This window comes from Scylla paramamosain, chromosome 43 (assembly GCF_035594125.1).
Source record: "Scylla paramamosain isolate STU-SP2022 chromosome 43, ASM3559412v1, whole genome shotgun sequence".
Taxonomy (NCBI): Eukaryota; Metazoa; Arthropoda; class Malacostraca; order Decapoda; family Portunidae; genus Scylla; species Scylla paramamosain.
The window spans coordinates 9,257,749-9,277,283 of NC_087193.1; the positions used below are offsets into that span (position 1 = coordinate 9,257,749).

At 47.2% G+C, this 19,535-nt stretch overlaps 3 protein-coding genes across 4 annotated transcripts in view; 2 read left to right on the forward strand and 1 right to left on the reverse strand.

Moving 5' to 3' along the window:
• Positions 1–3,581, forward strand: LOC135093588 (uncharacterized). The gene is made up of 9 exons (XM_063992981.1): positions 1–648; positions 989–1,119; positions 1,264–1,392; positions 1,503–1,795; positions 1,987–2,100; positions 2,193–2,317; positions 2,453–2,616; positions 3,023–3,224; positions 3,438–3,581. Exons 1-9 carry the CDS (start codon positions 640–642, stop codon positions 3,579–3,581), a joined length of 1,311 nt encoding a protein of 436 aa, XP_063849051.1. The 5' UTR covers positions 1–639.
• A 559-nt stretch (positions 3,582–4,140) lies between these two features.
• On the forward strand, positions 4,141–18,924 carry LOC135093723 (dynein axonemal heavy chain 2-like). Its single transcript, XM_063993262.1, has 9 exons — positions 4,141–4,360; positions 4,918–5,083; positions 5,802–5,948; positions 6,231–6,445; positions 6,743–6,860; positions 7,080–10,919; positions 11,113–16,199; positions 16,376–18,564; positions 18,655–18,924. Exons 1-9 carry the CDS (start codon positions 4,188–4,190, stop codon positions 18,783–18,785), a joined length of 12,066 nt encoding a protein of 4,021 aa, XP_063849332.1. The 5' UTR covers positions 4,141–4,187; the 3' UTR covers positions 18,786–18,924.
• Positions 18,925–19,075: 151 nt separating this feature from the next.
• The window catches only part of LOC135093724 (uncharacterized), a 6,742-nt gene continuing 6,282 nt past the window's right edge, over positions 19,076–19,535 (reverse strand). For both annotated transcript variants that reach the window (XM_063993264.1, XM_063993263.1), the window contains exon 5: positions 19,076–19,535. This exon is cut by the window's right edge and continues 670 nt beyond it. The gene's annotated coding sequence lies outside the window, so the exon portion shown is untranslated.

Below are 19,535 nucleotides of genomic sequence, written 5' to 3' on the forward strand. Positions count from 1 at the left end.
TGTGTGAAAATCTTCGGAGACTGACCACCATAGGCAAATCCTTCAAGTGTCTCAGTGTCAAAGGAATCAGTGCATATGACAGTGAAGCATGCCACCAAAATGACAGATAGTACCAGATTTCCTTGACCTTCGCGCATTATGTTGAATATGTTCTTGACTATGGCAGAATTTTAAGATATAGTGCAGAATGAGTCTAATGTAAACAAAGTTACCAAACACACACACACACCCATACACACCTGGTTCGAGTACCGGGCGCGGCGAGGCAAATGGGTGAGCCTTTTAGTGTGTAGCCCCTGTTCACCTAGCAGCAAGTAGGTACCGGATGTAACCCAAGGGACTGTGGCCTCGCTGTTCTGGTGTGTGAGTGGTCTCAGTCCTACCCGAAAAATCAGTCAGTACGACCTGTAAGCTCTTTCCGTAGGGGAACGGCTGGCTTTGTGACCTGCAGATGACCGCAAGTGAATAACACACAATTCCTAATGTTCTTTTGCTTGATTGGTTACTCGTATTTTGTATATTGCATCAGTTTTACCTGTTTACAGTGAGGAAGATGAGGAGGAGGAAGAGGAAGAAGAGGAGTTTGATGAGGAGGCGTACTTGGAGGCGCAGCGGAAAGCCCTGGAGGAGGAACAGTTGATGGAAGCTGTGAGTGTGGTCGCCTAAGATTTTATTATAAAGAAACAAAGCTCACCATTTGTCAGGGCCTTCCTCCTCCTGTTCTTTGCAGACTATTTTATACGTTATTTTTTTTATTTTTATTTTTTTTATTTTTTATTTGTTTTTTTTTTTGCAAATTACAACTGCATGCACTTGATTATCGCACTTGATAAGTGGAATAATATTGAAATAACCTTAGCATTTTCATCTAAAAGCTAAGTTAGGTTAGATTAGGTTTTGGTTTGCTTAACATATAAAAGTGACAGAATGAACACAGCCTTCCTTGGAAGCATTGCACTGGTGAGTGGTGACCTGACATGATTTACAGTTGGCACTGCTGGAGACACTCACACAGCTTCCTGAGAAGTCCAGTCTCAAGTGGACACCTCACCACAAGACTCTGGCCACCAGCTTCCTCAGGGAAGCTGCAGAGGTCATCCTTTGCTGCTATTTGGTCAGGTGTGTGTGTGTTCCTCATAATAATGAGTATGTTCTCAGTCATACTGTTGGATCACATGTATTTTACATTTTCTATACCTTTTTGTGCATGGAAGGGCAAAACCATCCTGCTGAGGAGGTGCTTATCTCTCTGGGTGGTGGCAGGATTGGTGGGAAGGCCCGGCTGGCAGTGAGCCTCAACCTGCCGGTGAGTCCTGTGGGTGTGGTGTGGTACTTTCTCAAGCTAGACACAGAGAAGCATATCACCGCTTCCAACTTCAAGAGATGTGTGTGGTGAGTCAGCCTTGTGTCTCACTGTCATGTGGGGTGTATGATGTTACCAGGTTTTGGCTCAGTATAGCAGTGAATCACATTGTAACATTTTTCTCCTGTCTCCTCTTCAGCTATGGTACTGTGGACTCTGACGACCCTCATGAAATGAATCACTTTCTGCTGGAGGTGTACCAAGCAGTGCTGCTGGCTGTGCCTGCTGCACCACCCGTGTTTGGCCATTACCGTGAGCTGGCTGGACTGCCATGCCTCATCAACCTGGTGGGAGGACAGATGGTGCAACATGTTGGGGCCGCCACAGACAAGCCAATGGTTTACCTGCCTCCAGAAGTGCTAGCTCTGCCGGATGACCCTGAGCAGCGTCGCCGCTTGCCACTGGACACTGGACTCCTTGCCAGGACTGAGGGTGGGTGGCAGGCACTGCATCTTTGAAAAGAATTAACACCAATTCAGACCATGACTCACAATTGGAAAAATTGACCCCAGATTTTAAATTCAGTTTCTCTATTACAATAATGTGCTTTCATTAGTGATATTTCTCAAAGTGATACCTTGTTTGTATTATTACATTTATTTAAATGTCTCTTGTTGTCCCAGAATTGGTGCTGCATTGGGTGGAGCAGATACATGCCTTCTGTTTTGATCACGGTGATGCCTCCTCCCCCTTGGAACTGGGCCTTCTGCATGAGATCAGGCAACTTTCCTGGAAGAGTAAGTGATAGTACCAATGTGTGTATGTGTGTGTGTGTGTGTGTGTGTGTGTGTGTGTGTAGTCATAGAATTAACTAATTTTGTTCTTGCAGAAGCCATGGTTCATCAGCTCTTGACAGCATTAGAAGCTCCAGAGGTGGCCAAGGCACTGGATTACTTGCACACACAGAGCTCACCAACTTCTCTCCTCATCACTCATGCTATTGATACTCTCAAGGTCTCTGATACTTGTGTGTGTGTGTGTGTGTGTGTGTGTGTGTGTGTGTGTGTGTGTGCGCTTTTCCTTTGGTCATACATATAACCAGCACCTGATCTCTGTATTCTCCATTATATACATACCATATGTATCCAGGAGGTGCAGCAACAGCAGGAGGAGACAAGTGGACAGCTAGTGCACCTAGAGGGACCACTGGAGCAGCTGTACACTGACTCTGTGCAGGCACTGACAGAACACATGTATGATGTTTTGGCGCTGCTCAGGATAATTTGGATCAACTCCCACTACTACCACCAGCCGTGAGTTTGTGACTGCACACCAAAACGAGATGGGGCAGCATCCTCATAACACAGCATAATATGTTGACACACCTCATGGTAATATACCATACCTTGTATTATTGCAGGGAACAAAGGCACAAAGACCCAAAAAATTATATTGAGACTTGACGATTGTTATGGTTCCAGCATCCTGTGGTGTTGTACCTTGTTTCTCGAATCAGGGATTCAACTCCTAATGTAACTGGAAACAAATAATAAATACCTCTCATCATCGAGGGCCTCTAATGGCAAAATTAGCCTTGAATGTAAAATAAGACCAGAAACCATCCATGATTTCAAATGTTAACAATATGGAAGGTGCCTGATCCTCATATACTCATATATAATGTCCCTTGACCCCATTAACCCTTTAAACTATTTCTAGGGAAGTCATGACAGAGGTGTGTGTACGAGTGTCATGGGAAGTGACCCGAGCATGTCAAGTACACCTGCCCCTGGATGACCTCTTCTCCCCTATAACCAAGGGCGCCAACACCAAGGCCTCGGGTGGGAATGGCAAGGACTCCCTCTCACTGGTGGAGAGTGCCATCAAATGCTGCAAGGAGTGGAGGATGTGTTATGTTGAGGTAACTACAACTGCCTTACCATTCCCTCTGCTGCTAATCCTTTGTGTTTGACGACAGTACTAATTTTTCTTGCCTCTCCTCTCTGATCCTTTGTTGTGCACTGATTTTTCTCTTGCACTCATCCTTCTTTCAAATTTTCCTTCTTCCTTTTTCCTCTTCTGACCTCATCCTACTGTTTTCTTAATCCTCCTCTGTCTGAATCCATTCCTACAGCTGGCCACACACTTTGGGGAGGAGGACAGCCCTGAGGTGTGGCTGCCAGACTCTGCCTCAGTGTTCCTGCCAGTAGAGCTGTTTGTCAGTCGCTGTGAAGACCTCAAGTACATTGGCCTCAGCAAAGTGCAGCTCACTAGGTAAAATCTGTTATCCATATGGCTGTTTGTCAATGTTACTTTCTATTTTGTTTTCACTCTATTTGGTTTATGTTACTTTTGTGTTTGTTCAATTTGACTGATTCATCATCAAGTAGTTTGTTTGCACTTTCATATTTGGCTATTTAATTGTCTGACCATCACTGTATCTGTCTGGTTACCTGAATACTTTATTATCATTGTGTGTTCTCGTGTGCATGTTTACCTGTTTGCACTCTTATTTGATTGAATCAGCTCGTAATGTTTTGTCTTTCAATACCAAGTGCTAATATTTTACTTTGAATTTGCTTACGCACTCAACTTCCTCTGGTAATGCATTCCACTAATCTATTGCTACATTTACAATGTTGTATTTCTGCAAATCTGTATCCCTTCTTCTCTTGTTAAGTTTCCTGCTCTGCACTCTTAACGTTGAGTTTCCTTGTTGATATGGATCTTTTACATCTATTATCATAACTTTTTAACATATTTTATACAGTAATCTCACCCATATACTATCTTTCATATATCTTTTTTTTTTTTTGTGTGTGTGTGTGTGTGTGTGTCTCAGTGTTCTGAACAAATCCACTGGTGCAGGCATGGTGAGGGCGGCATGATGTCAGTGAGGGCAGCGGGGGCTGGGGAGGGCGGAGCTGAGGGTGAGTTGCTAGAGGAGGAGCTGACACAGGTAGACCGGGTGTTGGAGGAGGCACTGAAGGCTGTACAGCGCAAGAGCCACCTGGTCTTCAACCTCACATCCAAGGAGTGGCTCAAGCATTTTGACAGGTGAGAGAAAAGTATGCTTGCACTTCCTTTGTTAGTAATATTTTGTTCATTATTTATATTCTATTCTGTTATCCTGTTTGATCTTCTTATCACTCAGCTGTGATTATTTTATACTGATGGTGTTCTTTACTTTCAAAATGATGTGGATTATTTTAATGTACACCATGCTCATTTTCACTTCACTTATATTTGTGTGTAGTATATCTCTAATTTGTCTATTAAATTAAGTCCCCAGAAATTTTGTTGACTCTTGTATTCCATGTAAGTACAGAATCACCAAGCCACTATATACCACAATGAGTCTTGATGGTCAGGAAGGCACAGTAATAGAGACATGAGACAGTATGACAATTATTATGACAAATATAGTATGAAACCAGGCATACAGAATATAGCTTGTGTGCCTAAGTGACAGCAGTGTGGTGGTGGTTGGGGGGGAGGTGGTGGTGATGATAGCTGTGGTGGAGGGGGAGATAATAGAGAAAAAAAAACAAGCTTCACTAACAAGCAAGGAGTGAAGAGGAATGGAAAACATCAACGTAGACATGGCACTGCAGGTTCCGTGAAGGCATGGAGGAGGTGGAGCGCCGGTACCAGTGTGTGATGGTGGCAGCAGTGCAGACAGTGGACACCGTGGCTCATGGGCTGCGGGTCCTCAATGTGTTCAAGCCTCTAGCAGCACGCAAGTCCCTCTTCTCTGTATTCTACGTGATGATTGACCATGTAAGACTCCACCCAGCCTTTACCTCCTGTCTAACACTCTCTCCTTATTCTGATTTAATTTTTCCTACTGTACTTTCTGATGTTTTGTTCCATTGTCTTCTTTTATGTTTTGTGTTTCCATATCACTAACCATCATTGATCAAGAGGGGTCACAGTCAGCAAGGATAACCATGGTGCTTTTTTCTGTATAGATCATGTTTTTATTACTTACCTTTTTTTTCCAGTTTTTTTCATATTATTGATTTAAGTATTGAGGTGGTAATAAGTGCAGGGCAGCATAACATGGAGGCCTCATGTTCAGAGTGAAGGCTTAGTTGTGTATGTTATTTTGATGTATCTAGTCTAACCTATCTTGGTTGTGGTCAGGTCATATTTATGTAATATTGTGGCACCTTATAATATGTTCTATATTAACAAATACTCCAGTGCCTCTTATTGAAAATTACTTCTTTTATTTGATTTTAATGTATGCATCTAATCTAACCTCTCTTGGATCTAGTATGCTCATATTTATGTAATATTGTGGCATCTTGTCTTATGCTCTACTAAAATATCACCATTCACTTAACTCTTATAAAAAATCTCTCTTGGGTCAAGTTACATCATATTTATTTAATATTGTGGCACCTTCTGTTATGTTCCACTGCATCACCATTTCCTTAACCAGTACAGCAGTGCCTCTTACTGAAAACTACTTCACAGACTCATTACTTTCCAGATTCTCAACTTGTTTGACCGTGACCTGGAGGAAGTAGAGAAGGAGTATGTGTTCCGCTCCATGAAGGTGGGCGGGGAGGGGTTCCACTACTCCAAGATGGCACGGTGGGCAGCAGACACACGCAGGAAGCTGGAGCAGGAAGTCAATGTGAGTGGCAGGCAAGGAGAGGAACACTTGATACTTGAATAGACTAAAGAAAGCACACAGTTAGTCATGCTTTTAATAGTCCTGGCAGTATTTAGGTAATGCTGGACTGCTTTTCTATCATTATTGTCATGTCTTTCTACAGCTGCTACAATACTTAAATAGACTAATGAGAAAACTATTAATCATGCTTGTAATAGTCCTGGCAGTATCTTGGTAATGTTTTGAAAGTGTCTAAACAGAGTTGGACTGCCCTCCTATCAATATTTTCATGTTTCTCTACAGCTGCTGAAAAACCAGTCCTGGCTGCCATACTACCCCCGCCTGGACTCCATCTACCGGCGTTGGGGCCGGACTGTGCTGCTGCTGCGAGGTGTCGTCTCCAACATGTACGCCGCCTGGATTGCTTCCCTGGAGTCCAACCCTTCCAAACGTCTCCTTGAATCCATTTTCAGGTGGCGCCCTGGAGCCATTCAGAGCCTGCAGGACAACTTTGATGTGTGAGTAATCCATTCATGCAGCTCACTCATTACCCCATCAGGAAAGGTCATGTAATCCCCAATTCATATCCAGTGTAGTGTTGTCTCAGGGCAGGAAGTCTCTACATTAGACACAGAGATGACTGCTTTAGTAATTTCTATGTTTGTTTGCTTGGTTTAATTTACCCAAGTATGATGCTATACTACTTTTGGATGGAAATTGCCTCCTATAGGGTGACCAAAAAAAAGAAGCTCAGAAAAGTACGTAAAGCAGTTAAATTTATGTAAGGGAAAATTCCTTGGTTCTTCATCTTACAGGCAGTTGTATAAGGATTTGGAGGAGGCAGGGGCATGGAAGGCCATGGGCTTTGACATTCCTGATGCCATTACTCCAATATTTGCTGACATTGCTGTATACAAGGATCTCAGAAAAAAGGTTAATGATGAAAAAGAAATAGCTTATTAGCTCAATATGACAGGATTGGTAAAATAAATATTTAATTATTACAGAAAAATAAGGATGTTAAACAAAATAAGGATGATGATGATGATGATTATAATGATACAAAAACATCTTAGACTAATAGTACTAATGCATCAGTGAAATATCTTCCAGACTCACAGCAGATAACTTTTACCACCCCTTCTCCCCAAGGTGATGGACTGTGCCAATGGCTTCAACAACTTCATGTCTAGGGTGTCTCGAGATGAGGCTCAAATGTTTGAGAGTCAGATTCAAGCAGCAGTGAAAAACTTCTACCCTGGCCTGTCTGCTGTGACTTGGGTGCAGCGAGATGCAGTGGCAACACTGCTAACTCGCTGCACTGCTGTTGTGAGGAATGTTCAGGAGCAGGTGTCCCAGTACCTAGCAGTGAATCAGGACCTGTCATCTGTGCTGCTTAAGACCAAGGAAATGGCACTGTATAAACGGGATGATGCCATAGTGTATGAGGGTGATGGCTTCCAGGAAGACCTTGGTTCACAGCTCCATGCAGCAGCTGAGGGAGTGAAGTCCAAGTTCCGTCAGACAGAAGAGATCCTGGACTCTCTGCACCAGAAGCTCATCAGCAAGACCAGTGTGAAGGCAGAGCAAGCCTGGCTGGCCTATGTCACCAGGATTGATAACCTTTTTCTGGATTGTCAAAGAGAGGTGTTGCGAAGATCTCTTCTCTCCTTTGAAGGGATGCTCATGGGGTCCCGCAGCTGCCCAACAGAGAAGCTGACACCAGTCTTCACTATTGCTATCAGTCTTAGTGATGGAAGGATTATTTGCAAGCCTTCTGTCAATCAAGTGCTACAGCTTGTCATATCTTTAGAGACCCAGTTTTCTGAGAGTTTGGGAAAAATTCCATGTCTTCTAAGACGATTTTCCTTAGAGAAGGCAAAGGCCCACTCCCACCTGCCGGTGCTGGAGGACAAGCTGTGCTCACGACTGCAGGCTAAGCTGAACAGTGAGTTCCAGGCTCAGGTGGAGGAGTTAAAGCAGCGACTGGAAGAATGGCAGGCCTACCGTGACCTGTGGGAAGTGGATCGAAGGGAGTTTTTTGAGCACTATCTTACCAAGGCCAACTCAGTCTATATCTTTGAGACAGACATCATGACCTTTGAGAGAAAACTAAGAGAAATAGAGAATACAGAGGATCATATGAAGGTTGGCACATTTTATGTCAACTGTGAGACTCTGAAGCACCAGCTCATCATGCTGTGCAAGTCATGGGTGTCTGACTTTGAAAAAAACCTCTTTAAGATTGCCTCTGAGAAACTGGACATTCTTTACTCTTACAGTAGAGGGACACGAGCATTGCTCAAGAGTGATCCACAGGATATTTCTTCCCTCCTGATGGCTGCTGATGAGTGTCACTCAGCCAAACGGCAACTGGCAGCTTACAGAAGTGAGTTTCAGCCAGTTAGGGAACAGTTTGATGTGCTGAGGAAGTACCATTATGACATCCCAGCAAAAGTGAACAGCAGCCTGGAACAGCTGGAGAAGGAGTGGGATGCTGTTGAAGGTCTCTTGACAGAAAAGGTTCTTGAGTTGAATGCTGCTTTGGATGGTTTTCGCAAAACTTACAATGATCGATCTGAGCTGGTGCTGGAGGAGGTAGATGCCCTCAAGGAACACTTCCGTCAGGCATTGCCCACACGGCTGGATCGCCCTGTGTGTGATGCCTACAGTGTCATTAGAACACTGAAAGACATGATGGCAGATATAATCACCAAACTGAGTGTAAATGAAACCCTTATGTTGCTGTCATTGCCAACTGTTGAGTTTCCAGAGCTTCCAGCATTCCAGCACGACCTAGTGTCAGCAGAAAAGATGTGGTCACTGTTGGAAGAGTGGCAGCAAGCATGGGAGGGTTGGGCAAACATGATAGTGTGGGAGGTGAGTGTTGTTGGCCTTCAGGAGATGCTCTCTACCTTTGGTCACAAGCTGAGGGCCATCAAGCCCTTTGCAGTAGGTGAAATAAGTACAAGGGCAGGTGTGGGAGAGGGTGACTGGGAGTTGAAAGAGGAATTCCTCACCAGGATTGAGCTATGTAAGCTACTGGTTCCTCTAACTCTCAATCTGCAGAATGCCAGGCTGAGAACTCACCACTGGGATCAGATAAAAGCACTTGTCAAGGCAGAATTTGACAAGGACTCACCAGATTTTACCCTAGGGTTTCTCCAGAAATTAAACCTTACTTCCTACAAGAAAGACATGTCAGCTATCCTTGTGAACTCCACAGAGGAGGCCAAACTAGTGAGTGAGATTGACAACATCAAGAGTCTTGCCTCAGACATTCCACTCAATCTTAGGGCCATACCAGGCATGAGTGTGTCTGTTCTAGAGTCTACTACAGCTGCTAACGAAACCATTGTGGAACTGAATACACGGTTGCAGGTTCTGTCAGCCTCCCACCATGCACATCCCTATGCTGAAGACATTGATGGCATTCGTGCAATGCTGTCCTCTATGATTACCTTCTTGGAAGAAATGGAGGCACTGCAGAGAACATGGGGCACCTGGGAGCCTTTCTTCCTTGTGCCAGATGTGAGGCTCCACATGGTCTATGCTACTTCTATCTTTGACTCTCTCAATGAGAGGTGGTGCCAGTTGTCAAATGTCATGACAACAGAACATTTTCTCAAGCCTGTGGCACTGCAGGATCACCTGAGGAAGGAAGTGAGGAACATGTCATCTGAATTCCGCCGCCTCACCCAGCAGGTGAGGCCATACCTACAGGACCGCCGGGAGCAGTACACCCGCTTCTGGCTCCTCTCTGATAATGACTTGGTGGCTGCACTGTCCACTGTAATAGATGGGGAATCAGCCAGGCCCTTCTTGCCAAAGCTCTTCACCAACATTGCAAGAATAAAACAGGAGAAGAATAGCCAGCTGACAACAATGGAAGTTATTGGTGTGTACTCCCAAGAAGGAGACTTTTTGGAACTCAATTCCTACATTCCTCTTATGGGATCCTTCGACACATGGCTCAGAAATCTGTCATCCAGCATTGAAGCAACACTGAAGGAGCATGTGCGTCAGTGCAGGAACAGCATGAAGTCTGTGGCCATGAAGGTGGATGATGTGGTGAAGCTCTGGCCTCTTCAGGTAACAGTGATTGCCTTCCTCATGCACTGGACAATGGAGGTGAGCCGCACCCTCGCCAAGACGAAGGGTTGCCTCAATGGTGACTCGCTGCAGGTGTTCAAGAAGAAGGTGAGGGACTCACAGATGCGTCTTGACGGTTGTCTTCAGGGGAGCCTGCCCAAGCTTATGCGGGAGAAGGTACGCCTGTTTTACCTGGCAGTGCTGCAGGTGAGGGACTTTTTGTGTGGAGCAGCTGAAGGAAAATGGAGTGTTGCTTCAGAGAGTGACATGCCACTTCGATACACCTGGGAGAAGGACACAGACAACTTATTACTTCAAATTGGTACCCACGACTTGCCCTATTCTTGGGAGTACCAGGGACTGTGGTCTTTCACAGCCCTTACACCCTCCCTCACCCTGGCCTTCACCCAGCTGGCCAAGGTGTTGTGTCAGGGAACAGCAATAGGTCTGCTTGGGACCCATGGTTGTGGCAAAACAGAGACAGTGAAGAGCCTTGCCCATCTACTGGGGCGTCACTTGGTAGTTGTGGAGTGTACCCCTGCCCTAACAGCCACTCATTTGGCCCAGATGTTGCTAGGTGTCAGTCAGTCTCCCAGCTGGCTACTCCTGGAGTCTGCTCACTGCCTGGATGAGGATGTCATGCCACCCCTCAGGGAAATGCTGAGAGTGGTGCAGGAAGGGCAACGGGCAGCAGCAGCAGTAGCGGTTAAAGCAGGTGGGGGACGAGGCTCCAAGCTGCATCTGCCGCCATCTGTTGTCCTGGAGGGCATCCGTCTCACAGTGTCGCCTCTGGCTGCTGTTGTGCTGGAGATGCAGCCAGATCAGGCCGCTGCAAGAAGGACAATGGATATTCTAAAGGAGGCATGCCGTCCTGTCGTCACCTTCAGACCAGATGTTCAGGTGAGGTCATGCTTTTTTGTGTCTGTGGGAATATTTCTTACACTACTGGTGGCAAGCTGACAATTTTTTATTGAATATGATTTGCAGGACCATACTCACCATCTTCTTTGTACACATTCCTGTTCATGAGTAGTATTGTAAATAAGAATTTGTTGCACATTGTAAGATGACTGTGAGAGGTTCTGCCCTGCAGGTGATGACTGAGTGTCTGATGGTGGTGGAAGGCTTCAAGGAGAGCAGGAGTTTGTCATTGAAAGTGAGTGAAGCAATGGAGAGTCTTACCTCTGCCCTCCCTCGACGGTACCGCTGGCAGCTGGGAATCCGCGGTGCTACCCTGCTTGTGAATCTGGCCAAAGACATTATCAGGCGGCAGCCAGAAGTGGATGAGGTGGATACAGTGCCTCTAGCCCTGCGGGAGCATCTCTTGCCACAGCTGAGGGAGAATGAACTCCCAATATTCAAGGAAGTGTTTGAGACCCTCTTTCCAGACTTTGAAGCTGCTCCAATCATCCATGAGACCCTGAAGGAGGGGCTAATAGAGGAAATGAATAACAGAACCTTGATAGTGAAGGAAGTGTACACTGATAAGACTCTTCAGTTGCATGAGGCCATCTCCAAAAATAAGATAGTGATTGCCTTTGGGCCTTCAGGCTCTGGGAAGTCTACCTCCATTGAGTTATTGCACACCACCACAGTCCAGCTGAATGAGGCTGGCCATGCAGGCATCAGACTTGCCCGGCTGGAGGCTCTCAGCCCGTTGGTGGTGGAGCAAGAGTTGCTGTACGGCCCACATGAAGACCTGGCCATTGGAGAGCGGAGTGGACACCTGATGCGCCTCATCCAGAAGTGCCACAAGGCACCACCTGCATCTGACTTGTGGCTGCTGCTGGAGGGACCCCAGGACCACAAGTGGCTCTCACAGTTCTTCCTTCACATCCATCCCACCAACAGCACCTTCTTGTGTGGCTTGCGCCAGAATGTCTTCCTCCCTTCTAACTTGAAGATCATCCTGGAGGTGTCGGGAGACATTGGCCACCTCTCTCCTGGTGAGCTGTCCATGTGCTACACCATCCATTTTCCTGCCCAGCCACAACTGTGGGAAGATGTCATTCAGAGTTGGCGAGCAACCATTGCCAATGTGCGGGTGTCTCGTGCCCTGCAAACTCTTATTAAAAAGAACTTGCCAAACTTCATTAACATCCTGGATGCTGAGCTTGTAGCTAAGCCTCAGATGATCATGAAGGCAAAGGCCTTTGTTGCCATCATGAATTCTTTAATGGAAGCACAGACAATGTCAGTTGAGCCTGAGGACTGGGTGGCCAGACTCACTCCTGCCTTTATCTTCAGTATCATCTGGTCTTTTGGAGCAAACATCTCTCAGAGGGAAGCTGCTGAATTTGAGGAAGTGGTGACCCGCATGATTGAGGATGTGCCTGAAGGGGGAATCTATGACTACTTTGTTGATCCTGTCAGTGGGAGCTTCCTCTCCTGGAGTCACCTCTCCTCAGAGATAGAGCAGCTCGACATTCGTCTCCCTGTTGTGGAGTCAAGTCTTGTTCCCACACAACGCATCATCAAGTATACCAGAATTATCAGAACCCTGATGGACCAGGGAATACCTGTGCTGCTTACAGGACCACCAGGCTCAGGCAAAACTACCATCATTAATGTGCTCAGACAAATTCCAAACAAAGAGCAAATGGCTGTTCTGCTCAGTTTCACAGCTAACACTCACCCTGTAAATATCCAAAGCACCCTGGAGAGCCAACTCATGAAGCAGGGCAAGAATACACTGGCCTGTAAGAAATCTAAGCTGCATGTGCTCATTGATGACCTTCACTGCAGTGAGGGGAGTGCTCACCTGCATGATGTCTTGGCCACTGTTAGGTATACCACTCAGCGTGGAAAATTGTTTAGCCATGACAGCAAGGCATTCCTGACACTGCCCCCACTCTGTTATCTGTTCACTCTGCAGAGGAAGACTTGCTTCTTTGGCCAGGAGAAAACTCAAGAGATTAACGAGCACATAGATGCCCGCTGGTTAGAGACCTTTCACTCCCTCACGCTGCCAGAGTTTTGTGACAAAGAACTGGAAGGAATTTTCAGTAAGCTCTTTGATGAAGCTTTAGGACATTTTGACCAAGAGGTAAAATGTCTGAGGACTGTGTTGGCTGAGGGTGTGGTGTATCTGTTTAGGTGCATGGGAAAGAAGAGCCAGGTAGCTTGTGGAGACTACTTATCTCTTGTGCACCATCCACGCCAAATTTTCTCGGTGCTCAAGGGCCTCCAGCTGGGGGATGAGGAAACACAAGACAGGGACAACTTCCTGCGACACCTGACCCATGAGTGTTACCGTGTATTCCATGACCTTGGTGTGATGCCTCAACTAGCCTTTGACCAGCTTATGAATGAGGTCCTCACAGAGTATCTGTGCATTCCTCTCAATACTGTCACTCACGATCCTTCTAATTTTATGCTGACACGGCTTGGCAATGATGAGGATCTGTATGATGATGCCAATATCCAGTCTTTGCAGGAAATCCTCAAGAAAAATGGACAGGCTCTCCTAGGCCCTAACCAGACCTTTGTGGTATTCAACAGCCTCGTCCATCACGTGGTGCGACTCCTACGAATTTTGGGATATCAGCACAAAGAGGACAAAGAACCTTCACTGACCCTAGGTAGTGTTGGAGGCCATGTGGTTTTGGTGGGCCCTGAGGGCTGTGGCAAGAAGACCTGTGCCCGATTGGTGTCCTCCCTGGCGGGTTACAAGACACACGATGTGACAGGAACCCCTGAAGAAGAAGTAATTACAACAAAACAGATCACTGAAGATCTCCTGTCAGGCATCCCAGTCTTAGTCATCATTGACTGGAATATATTGCAAAATGTGAGAAACCTAAAATTTCTGAATGACTTGCTGGTGCAACAGTATTACTGGCGATCACCTAGAGACCCTCCAGCAAATTTTAAGATCCTGTTGTCTGTGCCATCACTGGAGGAAGCTCATGAGGCTCTCAGGTCTCTTCCTGCCATGTCAAGTTACTACAGTGTTGATAACTTCCAGGAGTGGAGCACAGAGGACCTTCAGGTCATAAGCAGACAAATCCTGAGCAGCGAGATTGGAGAAAGGCTCTCAGACATCATCCTGCAGTCCATCACAGAGGTCATGGCATTCATCCATGCCACCAGCAGCCTTAAACCCTCATCAAAGTTTCTTGAATTCCTCAAGATGTTTTTGCAGGTGTTCCGCAGACTCTATGACAACATCATCAGTGAGAAGGAGAAGTTGAGCACCAGCATTGTCAAGTTTGAGGATACACAGAAGCGAGTGAAGGAGTTATCCAATCAGTTGGAGGAGCAGCGTGCCCAAGTGACCTACATCCAGCAGTCCTGTGGCAGCGTGGTGCTCAAGATGAGGAACATCAGATCAGAACAGGGTCGTCTGGAGCAAGATCTTGCCAAGAATGATGCCCTTCTGCAGCGCCAAAAAGATGAGTCATCACGAATACGAGAATTGATCAGCCGTGACCTGACAGCTCCCAAGCTGGAGATGAAAACTGTTCATCGCCGGCTGGACCGCGTCACACGGGCAGAAATGGAGAGCCTGAGGGGCCTGAGCCGGCCACCACGTAGTGTGGAGCTTGTGTTTGATGCAGTGCTCACCACACTAGAGCTTGACCCATCCTGGAATGAAGCCAAAAAACAAATGGCTAATGCACTGGACTTCATATCAGGCATAAAAAAGAAACCTGTTGAAGAGGTGAATGAAAAGATCCTCTCAGTTATTCAATCTTACCTGAAAATGGAAGAACTGACTCTGGAAAAAGTAACTGGGGAGTCAGAGACTGCAGCAACATTCCTAACATGGCTGCAAGTGTTTGAAAAGTATGTCCGTGTCTATAAGGACTACCACCCACTCAAGGTGCAGGCAGACATCATTGCCAAGGAGATTGATGCCACTGAACAGTCCATTAAGCAGTACAAGAATGACCTTGCAGGCTTCAGCATTGAGCATCAGACACTCATGGCACAACTGAAGGAGAAAGAGCAGCACCTGGAGGCAGCAGAGGAGGAGATGAAGGTGCTGGAGGGCCGCATACAGTTAGCACAGAAAGTGATGACACAGCTTGGACAGGACAAAATCCACTGGGAAGAAGCACTCTCTCACAGCAGCGTGCAGCTCAGGAACATCTTTGGTGATGCAGTGCTAGCAGCAGCTTACGTCACGTACTTGGGTGGCACCACACATGTGGCTCGAGGTGAAGTGATGGCACACTGGCAGGAGAAGATGGAGGAGCTGTGCCTCTTTCACACAGCAGAAAGGAATGTTCTGGATGTCTTGGCACCACTCCATGCACGAGTCAGGTGGCATGAGGAGGGCCTTCCCCTTGATGCCTTCTCCTTGGAGAATGCTGCCATTATTTGCTACTCTAGCCTCCCTCAGCTAATCCTTGATCCTCATCATGTCCTTGAGCAGTGGATTCGTAACTGGAGTGATACCACTGAGGTGGACCTTGAAAAGAGCGACTACATGCAGAAACTGGCGGAGTTGCTCCAGAGTGGTTCAACTTGCCTCATTGTACAGGAGGAGTTGGCTCTGCCCACCAGTGTGCTGCAGGTGCTCGAGATGGAGCAACACATGCGTGATGGCCAGAACTTGCTGCTGGTTGGGGACACTGAATTGCAAGTCCATGACAATTTTAGGATGCTGATTCTTCTGACAAGTCGAGAACCAAAGATCACCAGCAACATGAGAAGCCTTGCCAATGTTGTCAGCATGCAGAGTCAGCAGGAGGGTCTGGAAGTGTTGCTGACCTCACGTGTAGCTTCACACTACCAGCCTGATCTTGTGGAATCTCTAAAGAAGAATGAGTGGGACCTTCTGGACCGTGAGAAACAGCTGGCAGAGCAGGAAGAGACCATACGAACACTCATGTCTCGCTTTGATGATGATGTACTGGAGGAGAACACCCTGATGGAGCAGCTGCAGACAGCATGCTCCAGGGCCTCAGATGCAAAACGTAAGTGTAATGACCTCAGAAAGAGTCTGGATGCAGCCAAGGAAGGGAATGCAACATACAGAAAGATTGCAGGGCTCCTGACACGCCTGTATCTCATCGTGGAGAGATTTCCACGTCTGCAGCCCTCCTTGGAACTGGGCCTGGAGCACCTTAGTACACTCATCATTGGGGAGATGCACCTGCAGAGTCTTGTCACTTCATGGGGTCGAATGCTGGGCCAGAATGTTGTCATCAAGATGCTGCAGAGTGTTTACAGGTGAGTCACAGTGTTACCAACATAAGGCTGCTACCACCAAGGAGTATTGCATGCATATTACTGACATATAAAGTTGAAGATATTGAGTCATATCTCAAGTAAAATGTGTATTGATTCTGTATATATATATTTAGGTCATGCTAAGTCATAATTGATGTGTCACATTTCTCCCTCAGGCACCTGGAGGAGCAGGTGAGCCCCATCTCCCTGGTGACGGTGGGCCTCATCTTGGCCACCTGGTATGAGTGTCACATTGGCCTCACCACCCCACAGTTCTGCTCGCTGCTATACACTCAGTTGGTGGACCAGGATGAATCCCGCCCCCTTCCATTGGACCTTAAGCCTTATCTTGCCGCAAAGTCCCATAGCACTTCCCTTCTGCAGCCATTTGACCCAGGCCAACATGCAGCCTTGCGGCCTGTGTGGCTCACTGAACGACAGTGGTTGCAGGTTATTGCCCTATCCAAAATTGAGCCATTCCAGGAGTTAGCAGACCACATGGTGACCCATGAGAACTTGTGGCGTGTTTGGTACATCACCGAGCAGCCAGAATCTGGAACGTTACCTAAGAAGATGGATAGAAAGATCAGGGGAGTGGCCAAGCTCATTCTGATAAATTGCCTGCGCCCAGACCGCCTGGATGAGGCATCCATGATGTATGTGCAGCGGGTACTGAAACACGAAGCCAGCGAGGCCACAGCCAAGGCACTCCTCTCCGTAGCTGGTAAAGGCAATGCTGCCTCACCAATAATCCTGTACAGCTCTGTTCCACTGGATGTGGAGTTTGTGCTTCACCAAATCCAGGCCCTATGTCACCCCATCATCTCCTCAGATCCTGAAGCCCTGGACGTGCTGGCCTTGGGCCAGGGGCGGGAAGACAGCCTCACTCTTAGGCTGCAGCGGTGTCTTGTCAAGGGTCACTGGCTCCTCCTTAAGAAAGGCACCACCTCCAGTACCTGCATTTCTCGCCTTACCAAGTTTCTGAGGAATGAGTCTTTAACAGCAGCCCATAAACGGTTTCAGATCTGGATGTATTTTGACAATGATGATGAGTTGCCATCGAGCCTGATGACCGCCTGCCGCAAGGTGTACCTCAGCCTGCCGTGCACAGTAAAGGAGTCGCTGCGCCATTTGTACGAACTGGTCGGAGAGTCTCGTCTCGCTGCTTACACCAACGAGTGGAGTAAGTGGTGTCTGCTCAGTCTGGCATTGTTCCACATTGCCTTCATCACCCGCCAGACACTGGAAAATAACAGCACCCCTCTGGCAGTCACTTTGGGCGATGCCCAGTGGGAGGAGGCTGAAAACACCTTGCGAACACTGCTGACAGGAGGACACCCTGCTGACAGCTCCCTTGTTGCCTCCCTCATCCCTCCACTGACAGATCTGTACCTCGCAGGCTGCCTCACCGAGGAGAGCCGCAGCATTCTCACCCAGCTCATGTCCACTTATCTCTCTCCCGAAGCCATACAAAATGTTCCTGGGAGGGTGTCAGCACTCACCCACTACACTGTACCAAGGGCCACCTTCCTTGAGGAACACCTGGCACAGATGGAGTTCATCTATCTGGCACAGAATGTGTCCCTCACTGGTGTGGCACCGATGGTTATCCTGCAGAACCAGCGAGATGAAGCCAGGGACATCAACATTGCTTTAAGAACCCTGAATGAACAGAAGATGTCCCAGCGTTCACTGCGAGATACTGTTTGGCCACGTCGCTTTGCTGAGCTGAGAGACAGGAAGCTAAAGGGCAAGAAGGTGCAAGGGGCATTGCAGGCTATTATGAGGCAAGAATATGAGGACTGTTCACGAGTTGTGCAGCACGTGGCCTCCAAGTTGGCTGTCACAGAGGACCTGAACACCATAAACAGTCTGCTGCAGGATAGTTCTCCAAGCCTCGACATCACCAAGGATGACACAGAACTACGTAAAACTGAGGCAAGGTTGAAGAAGCTTAATGCCAGGGCAGACTTTCTGTGGGAGATGGCTGGCAGCTGTGAACCACCACGAAACCTCCGTTTAGGCCTACTGCAGGAACCAGAAGCAGCTTGGGCAGCAGTGACACGCAGCTACTGGGGTGAGCTACGCCAAGCAGCCTTGGAGGTGGCAGTGTTGACCAGGGCATTGAGTGCTTGTTTGGCCGCCAAGGGAGGAGAGGAGGATGTGAAGGGTGTTGGGGATGAAGAGGAAAGCCCCTCACTGGTGCTGGAGAAGCTAGTGCTGCGTGGTGCCTGCTGGGATGCAGCAGCTGAGGTGCTCATGACAGAGGAGCTGGGTGCTGGTCTGCCAGCTGCCACCACGCTGGATCTCACTGTCACCAAGTGCACCAATCGTGTCAAGAAGGTGCTCAGGAAAATTGGAAGAGGTAAGTCAGCTATGACTTTGTACTGCTTGTGTATCAAAACATGTTTGCCACAACTACTGTGCCCCTCACACCACTCCTTTCCCTCTGCAGTCCACCGCACACCTGTCCATGTGGGTGGGGCTGACACCTGCACACCACTGTTCTGGGTGCACCTGCCTCTCGCCTCCAGCATCACCAGCCACACTTGTCTCCTGAGTGGTGTGCGCCTCATCACAGCCTGAGGTGCTGCACCTTCCTGCAGCCTTGCCACATTTATCAGATGGCTTGTCTTGTGGTGCACTGTGTTAGAGCCTTGTGGAGGAAGGTCATCCCTTTCCAATAACATATATGTATTAACACAGTAATTGAACCACTATCATTGTCATCTCAGTAATATGTGTCTTGAAAATGAAAGATTATATACCTATAGTTGTACTTATAATATACTCATAGATCAGCTATACTTTCTATCCATTGTGCAATGCCACATCTCACGTGATGTCAGAGGGAAGGAAAAGAAGAAAAATCAAGATGAGCCATCAATATATATTCAAGAACATAATACATTTGCACTTTTCAATCGCAGAGTAGTGAGTATAAGAGAAGGGTCAGGGTGTGCAAGTATAAAACCTAATAATGACCCATACAAGCAGTACAAGAGGGTGAGTGTATCCCTTTCCAAGTCCCAGCAAGGCCATAATTCAAAGGACTTGCCAATTAGCCACTCACACCCTGATGTTATCCCTGCCACTTCTTTGAAGCTCACCACAATGAGGTGAGGACCTGACATCACTTATCCATATATATTTTTGTACATCTATATAGAAGGAAAACTGAGAATGGTGTTTCCTTCTATGCATAAACCACATATTCTGCAGTAAGTGTAGTATAGGAAGAATGACAAGGGCATACAAGCAGAAGACACCAGAAAACAACTATGTATAATGCCACAGAAGAGTATTAGGCCTGTATCTAACATGTCATTTGGAATA